The 8,479-nt window shown below is 41.5% G+C and overlaps 1 protein-coding gene across 2 annotated transcripts in view; it reads right to left on the bottom strand.

Moving 5' to 3' along the window:
* Positions 1–3: 3 nt before the first annotated feature.
* Positions 4–8,479, bottom strand: part of Mtmr2 (myotubularin related protein 2) — a 43,790-nt gene continuing 35,314 nt past the window's right edge. For both annotated transcript variants that reach the window (XM_042671509.1, XM_042671511.1), the window contains 6 exons: positions 7,406–7,591; positions 5,236–5,442; positions 3,914–4,006; positions 2,408–2,521; positions 1,479–1,655; positions 4–965 (listed from right to left, as the gene is read on the bottom strand). In XM_042671509.1, coding sequence (XP_042527443.1) covers positions 804–965; positions 1,479–1,655; positions 2,408–2,521; positions 3,914–4,006; positions 5,236–5,442; positions 7,406–7,591 — 939 coding nt within the window. In that variant the 3' untranslated portion in view covers positions 4–803. The remainder of the gene's footprint in view (positions 966–1,478; positions 1,656–2,407; positions 2,522–3,913; positions 4,007–5,235; positions 5,443–7,405; positions 7,592–8,479) is intronic.

The following is an 8,479-nucleotide window of genomic DNA, read 5'->3' as shown; positions in this document are numbered from 1 at the left end:
AAATTGATTGAAAAAAATAGTGGATTTTTATTTGATTTGGGTGTTAGAGGACAAATGTGCTGAAAGCGAGCATTTCCATTTGAAAATGCACTTAATTATTTTCAAGTAACGTTTCTGCAAAAGGTAACTTTGGACATTGACAATGTATGAAATTTCTTTCCTTTGTTACAGTACGTTACATATGGCTCTTAATACAGAGTCATATTTATATTTATATACCAGCACCGAACTTACAGGTGAATAGTGAAGCAAGATTTTTTTTCTACTGGTCTTGATATTTAATTCTTTACATGCATTGTGTTCTTTGGTAGACTTATACCACTCAGTATAATTAGGAAAAAATAGTAAAATATTTTGTGAAAATTTGAGCATAGTGTTTCTTACCATAAGCTATCTATACAGACTTCAGAAAAGTCAATCTTAGTAGCATATTACAGTGTGGAAACTGCACAAATGGGTGGCTGCCACTTCCTCCCTGAAGCATCTCTTTATAAAGCGTCATTTTGAAACACCCTGCTTTTTATTTTAGTAGGATATAATGCCAGCAGTAATTTTTTACTACTTACACTATAAGGAAAACTGGAGAAAGAGTGTTACTTGATTTTGATCTGTTGTAGACTGAGGGCCCTATATTAGATGATTTCACGTAACACGTTCCTTTGTAGCTTGCTTTATCCCATTTTGATCTTCAGATGCCGAGGTAAAGGACAGATCCATTGCACACTTCTGGACTTCCCACCGCCCCCCAGACAGGCCACAGCGTGGCCCTACACTGAGTTTGCCGTGGTGAGGCTCTGCTCCTCTTACACAACTGTCTGGACAGGAGTGGCACACTGTGCAGGGGAACTGCCCCTCTCTGAGGAGGAAGTTGACCGGTTGGAAATCTCTCTCTGTAGTTCCTCTACTTTTTTCTGAAGCTCTGCTCGTTTTGCAAGAAGTTCCTTGTATCTGTTATGAATAGGCTCCTACAAATGCAAAACATACATGCAATGAGTGTTCTTCTGTAGTTACCAATGCAATCAGCGTTCAAAATTAAGTTCAGGTTCAACTGTATCTCCACCCGGCTTTTTCATTAGCTGTTCTTCAGAGAGCAAGCCACAAAGTGGAAATTTACCTCAAGTTAGGTCAGGACAAAACCCAGACAATGACCGCTCCACTGTACTACACACCTGTGAATGAGGCAGTCAGTGTGTGTGGCTCTTTCCTCCTCCAGTCTGGCTGTGTAGCTGGGATGGCAAGCACAAACCTCAACCAGCCTCTTGAGGTGGGGCCTCCTCAATCTCAGCCTCCCTTTAGTAGCCAGGATGACTCATTACCACAACTGCTATTGATTGAGGTGAAACCTCAAAAACTTTTAAACTACTCATCTCTGCATAGCTACCTTTCTAGTTGCCTAGGCTCACAGGCATGAGCCACTGGGAAGTTATAAAGTATGCAAGGTGAGCTCCTCCCCGCTCCCTACATCCACCCCAGCACACCTGGGGCTTCATCCTCGGGTTCCACCGTATGTAGTACCCTACCCAGAGCTCTAGATGGCGCATGCTGGCCACTGGGTAGAGGACGTGAGTAGAGTAGCCCCCGTAGAGGGGGTTGGTGAAGTCTTCTAGCTGGTTGTTGATGTAAGACCACAATGACACGGTCCTTTTAGGTAGATTCTGTAGGAAGGAAACATAAGTACAGATTCCTCTACCACAAGCTGTTTAATCATGGAATTTATAGAGGCATTCTGTGGTTGTCAGGAGGCGGAACGGACTTGGACAGTAACTTTCTCTAAAGCACCTCCAGGCATGGAACATTTTATTTCCTGGCCAGACATTGAAAGTGTAACAGTACTTTCAGAGTATTTCTGCAAGTGCTCCACTACTGAGCCACAATGCCACCCATGCTTTAAAAAAGAGGTTAGGTAGGATCCCGAGGCTACCCTCAAACCTGTAAATCATCCTGCCTCAGTCTCTGGGATTCCAAGTGTGGCACACCTGCCTCTGTCACTTCAGGATTTGAGTCTTGTACAGTACTCATCTACAACTTTAAACAAAATCCCTGATTTATATGCAGGCAGTATTTCGGGAGTTGAGCTGTCCATTGTAATGAGTATTTCCTGCAGCTCCTTTGAAGGATTTCCATTCTACATGAATAATGGACAATGGTATTTCTAAGATCTCATTTCTCTTTAGCAGGGACGCCATCTCCTCAAAATTCAGCCAGTGGTTGGCTGGCACCTTTGGCAGTATGACAGAGGTGCTTCAAAACAGAGCAGGCCCACGTCTAGAAAGGAAACAAGCGTATTACAACTTGTAAGATGAAGTAGTACCTAAACGAAACACCAGAAGAGGGGTTGTTTGGTTTAAGTCTGAGTGCACTCTTGGAGGGCAAGTACAGAAAGGAGTAAGGCTGGTTCATACGTCACCTCTTTTCCTCTTTGCTGTTCACTGTTACAGAGGAATGTCCCAAATAAACAGCTGTACAGGTGGTCCAAAATGGTAATGAGGAAGTATTCATTGAACTCAAAGGCAGTGGGGAACTGCAAGTTGAACAGCACACACACATTAACAAACAAAAATCACATCCCTATAAAGATAGACCCTCTGTAATAAGAAAAAAACCACACTCAAGATTACATATTTAACCATTACGGCCTGGGCTTGGTTTGTGGTCCAGCAATCTCTTGCTTTTCTGAGGTAATCTTTCCTATTTGAGTGGCTGGGGGAAGTCTCATCATGTTGCTCTCCCAAACTTGCTGAGTCTTGACTTGGGCATAGACTACTACTATTATACAACATTTTTTTTTGGGGGGGGGGGTAACTGAAGAACTGTACACTCCCCTCCCCCCCAAAGGCAAAGGGCTTCATCTCAAAACTGTCCAGAAGCTTCTTATACTAAGAGGGTTATGAGAAAGAACTCCATGAATGTCAAGATTACTGGTTGAGAAAAGTTGTAACCTTAATAGTAGAGGACAGCATACATAACATATAACAGCAGTGAGGTGATCTAACAGACTTCTTAAAGGGCAAGTTAACCAGGCCCTCAGTTTTCAGGTGGCACTCCACAGCTGAATGAGAAACTGCTGTAAAAAACAGTTCTATGTGCCGTCACTTCCCAGCATGCTTTTAAGTTTTTCATCATCTTGACAAAACTGATAGCCTAATTATGGATAGGTAGCTTTACCAGTGAACATTTCCTCACAGAGAAAACAGTAACAGAGCATTGCTTTTAGAACATTAACAAAATTACCAAGGGTAAAAGTACACAAATCTGATGTCTTCTCCAAGGCAAAACAACTCCTGCCAAGTAAATGATGCAATTCTGCTATAGTTAAACAGGACAACAGTCAGCCAAAAGTGGACCCTGTTATTTGGGGGCCAATACCCAAAGTCTGATACGATTCATGTAGCTCATATTTCAAAGTAGAACTTCAAACCTACTGTAGGAAATAGCAAACATGGCTAAACTTATAAATATGCAGCACCCCCCCCCCTTCCCTCCGAAGCCCAATACATACATCAAAGGCATACATAGTTTATAAAAATAGAATTGCATCCATACATTGGATAGATAGCTAGCAGGCATTTATATAGGGGATATTTTTTACCCCTCTCCATAACATACCATTCTTCCAAGTGTTTTTCAGTTACTTCTAATATTTTCCCAAAAGGCTAAATCTATTGGTCCTTGTTCAGATAAACCTACTTATTACAAAGCTTTTGGAAAAACAATAGTGTTTGTCATGTACCATGTTAGTTTCTATCCAATTTCCTTAAGATGGCTAAAATCACGCAACTACTTAGCTAACTTCTCTTGGTAATAAAGAGATCATTCTCTAAAATTGAGCATATCCATAGTAATGTAGCATTAGTTCAAAGTGGAGAACGTTATATTGCAAACCAGTCCCCGCAAAAGAAATGCAGCAAGTCACCTGTCTTGTCACTTGCCAGACACAGTCAATAAACTGGAGGAAAACAGGCGATCTGTCCGCATCTGCATGGTTCTTATCTCCGTGGCCGACTCTCTGAAGCACAAAGTGAAACAGTATTAGTAAAAAATAAAAGTAAATACAATGAAAAGAGATCTGGTTGGTACTTCTAAATTTTTCCAAGAAATTGTTGTTCAGAAGCACAATATGGAAGTAGACATTTTCACAATTCTGCCAATTAGAGACATATGTAAACTTCCAGAAAAATTCTGGAAGCTTAATAAATGAAACCCCGATTAAAAGGTTGATAATGGACTGGCCCTCAAAGCTTAGACATTAGTCCTGGAGACAAGAGTCTCCTTATAAGTGTGTCATACAGGGGCAGCAGAATGCACACTTCTCTTTTACTGTGTTAGCCAGTGAGCGAATTGCTGCTATAGGAGAAGCCACATAAGCACCTGATCAGCCTCTCAAGCTTGCAGTCACTCACCCAGTTCAAACAGAACCCTGCTCCTTTCCCCAGAGCAGGGATTCCTTCTCAAATTGTGACCCAGAGACTTAAAAAAAAAATCCCTCAACAGTATTTACCTTTCCCCACATTGGCATTTGTAATAATGGTGCAAAAGTGATAAAGTAGAAGCCTCTGTGCCTTCAGCCAAGTCAGCAAGTGCTTGTTAGCACTGCTGGTAATTGGGCTACAGTGACACGATAAAACAGCAAAAATTAGCCTCAGTAAGTCTCTCCTCGAGACACGTGTTTGGACTCTGTCTTTGTAATGGAATGACCTGAGGATGTGGGGAATGTGTTCCTGTGTGACTTACCACGTGAAGGATGAGCGTGCTGCTTTGCATGTGTATGGTCATTGGAGTTTTACTGTCTTGGGAAGCATAATAGAAAGCCATGATTTAGTCTCAACTGAATTCAGTTTTTATTTTTACTCCCATTTAGACCTAAAACCCTTATGTGAACAATACTGTTCTGTATAGCTTCTTTAAGAAATAGAAGCCACTGTTGTCTTTTTAACTTGTCAGATAAGCTAGAAGTGCTTTATGATTCTATCATCATCGTACTGTTTTGTTTGGGTATTGTACAACCAGGCTGGCCTGGAACTTGCTTCTTCTTCCCAAGAGCTGCCTAACTGACTCTTTAGAGTAGGAAACACCCACAGACCTTACTGAGTGATGGCAGTCCTCACAGATGGGGGCAGATGCCTGATGGCAGTCACATTTAAATATTGTATTCATTCCTCTCTAGAGAAGTCGTCAGTTTTAGGTCAACACTGCCACATGGCCTACCTGTCATACCAGTCAAGGTTCTTTACTCACTAGCTGAAATCGATGTCCAAAGCTCAGCCACTCCTTCTCGATGAGGACCTCAAACCCCCGTATGGTTCTGTAGTAGCCATCCAACATGAGCATGGCCAGGGATGAGAGCTGTGCTGTGCGGTCCCAGCCGTCACTGCAGTGCACGACCACCGACGTCTTCCCGGACTCCACCTTGTCAGCAATCCGCAGAGCCCCTGCCAGGATTAGCTGCCCAGTGGAGAGAGGAGCATCGGCCTCTTTAAAATGCTTTTCACAACTTACCAAACACATCCAAGTAACTTCAGAAAAACTGAGTTCTAAAGAATCATCAAGTATGTCAACATCTATACAAACAAAAGTAATCTTATGCTAATTCAAGTCTAAGTTTCTACTATCTAAAGTAATTATTTAAACAAAGTACCTGAAAGCAATCAATTAGACTTACTCTAAAATAATGTGTAGACTAAAATGTTTCATGTCAGATAGTGAACAGCAAGCATAATAAAAACATTGCAGTAAGGTACTGCATAAAAACTTCTAGTATCAGAATATTTAACCCTTTGAGAAATATGGAGAAGCAATATGCAAAATAACTTTTCTCCAAAGTCCCGAGTGAGAACTAAATGCAAAAGCGAAAGATCCTTAAGAATGAGTAATGAAGCCACCAGTGGCTCATGCCTATGATACTTACTGACTTCTCAGGAGGCTGTAAGGCCAACCCAGGCTGAAAAGTCTGATCTGCCTCAAAACCAACCAGCCAAAAGCAGGGTTAGGGGTGTGACTCAAGTATTATCACCACCAGCTGAGCAAGCAAACAGGCAAGCTCTGGGCACTGAGTTTAGACTTCAGTACCCACAAGAAAAACAATGTAGTTCCCATCCTTCTGTATAGCTACCATTGAAACCAGTATGGCAGTACACACAACGACCAGGATTGGGAGGCTCATGAGAAACCAGAGTTTGATTGTGTTCTGAAGCACCCTCAACCTATGTTTCAGAACCATTTGTGAACAAATGTAAATTCAGGCTTAGTAATCACTAATGCAAAGGCTTAGTTAGCAACGGCCAACTGAGAAGAGTGATCCAGAGTGGTACTCATTCATAAAGACTTAGGGATCTCCCTCCCTCTCTAGCCCACTGCCTTGGGTGCTAGAGACACATCTACAGAACTACCTGCTTTGTGAAGCTTGCATTCTTTGTAGTAGTAGGGCATAACCACTTGCAAACCAGGAAGTGGACAACACACCACATGTCCAAGAATGGGGAAGGCTCCAGGGGAGTGGTTGGAAAGGTGGATTTTTGGACAGAGCTGGAGAATGGAAGGGGTGTGTGTGACTTGTTTCTGCTGGGAGGCAAAGCCAGCCAGCTTCTTGATAAGCATGGTGCCCCGACACAACTGATCACCTGGACATTTTCAGAAACACATGCATTTATATGAGTTCGAAATCAAGTCTTATGGTTGGAAGCACATTCTATAATTTCACAGATGGGCCTATGAACAGGTCCCATGTAGCGTAGCTCATAGCTGTAATTTTCATTAAATCAGTTTCGTTTTCAATTCTGTGTTTCAGAGAATTCAGATGGGAAATCTGCTCTTTAAATGTATTTCTCATTTCATAGCCTATAGGTAGCCTGGTAATTTGTATTACTGAAATTTAGATCATCCTTGGAAAGAATATTAAATGGCTAGGTGCTTCAAACATTAAATTAACATATTAGTGTTTGCATGGTATTTTCTATCCTTCATGTAATTACTGCACCTCATTTCTCCAACCAGGTGGTTTTAACTTCATAAATCATGCAGTGAGTATTTACTGGATACCTACTCATATTAGCAGTGCTTCCCTAACAAAGTCTGGATTCTTCATATGTTGTGTGACATAAAAGCAAATAAATGAAGGACAACATTACCTGGGTTAAATGGAAAGAAAAAGGACAAAATGTAAATAAAGACAACCTGGGAAGACTTCATGAAAGAATGCAATGGAGTCTGAAGGATGGGTAGAAATCAGATACGGTGGAAAATGAATACAACAGAACCAAATGCATTCAAACATCAAAACAGTAATGCCAGTTATCAGAGCAGTCACCTAATTTCCACTGTTTAGAAAGGTCTCTTTCACAATGTTTCAATTGCAAGAGGCAATATAAAAGGTAGAGAAACTCCTTGAGACATAGTAGCATATACACACCTTAATATGTTCTAGCCAGTGAGTAGACTCCAAGTTAGACAACCAGTGTGTCTCCTCAATGTTAGGGTACACAATCTCCTTAAGTTTTCGTAATGATTCTCTCATAACATGAATATTATGGATATCCAGAAAAATCAGCTCTGCATTCTGATAGGCATCTTCACTTTCATAACCTCCACCCTTGGCCTGTAACAAGGGCACATGATGGGAACCGGTAAGTGACATCACAAGCCACTGGATGTGGAGAGCCACCATAGATTATACATAATACTCAATACAGGACTGCGGATGGCTCAGGCTCTTGGTTAGCCTGGCTCACTAACCTAACTGAAACACGCATTTACCCTCGTGGCTTTTAACACTCAATGCAAGTACATAAACATTTTCAAGAGCCAGCTTTTCTAATTGCAAATCCCCCCCCCCCCCCTTCCCTTCATACCTACACCATTAGACTAGGCTTCAGGTACAAGGGTCTTAGGCCTGCTTTGCCAGTGCGGTTCCTCATTTACTCTTAATAGTTGCAAAATAAAGTCTTTGCAACCCTAATGGCTTTCATGTTTGTCAGCATTCATCTACCAAATGTCAAGAGAATTATTATTTGTCTGTGGATTCAGAGATGCCAGAGTTTTTCAGGTCGGTGGTGATTAACACAGGAGGGTTCCAGGGCCAAATGACATCAAAGATACCCTCAACAATCCACCTTTCCCACCAGCCCCCAGCTTGCACAGTTCACCGCCCAACAGACGGTTCCAGGCCATCAGTGTACTGGGTCAGAGCCCTTGTGGTCTAATGATTTCTGGAAATGCCCTCAGATACAACCAGAGGTACACTTCACCAATACCCTAGGCAGTTCTCACACCAGTCAAAGTTGGCAAATCAAGACTGATCGTCACAATCTGCATATACATTAGCCACATAATAGAATACTAAACATCGCTATCTAGTATATCTACCATCTTCAAAGATTTCAATGTACAATGTACATCTTAAGTTTTTCAAACTAAACTATAGCTGAAAAACTTTTTCTAGACTTAGTATTTTTATGTTTTGTGAAAATATATACTTAGGCATAAA

Source organism: Dipodomys spectabilis, unplaced genomic scaffold, assembly GCF_019054845.1.
Source record: "Dipodomys spectabilis isolate Male_0828 unplaced genomic scaffold, ASM1905484v1 ptg000635l, whole genome shotgun sequence".
Lineage (NCBI taxonomy): Eukaryota > Metazoa > Chordata > Mammalia > Rodentia > Heteromyidae > Dipodomys > Dipodomys spectabilis.
This window is presented reverse-complemented; position numbering and strand designations above follow the sequence as displayed.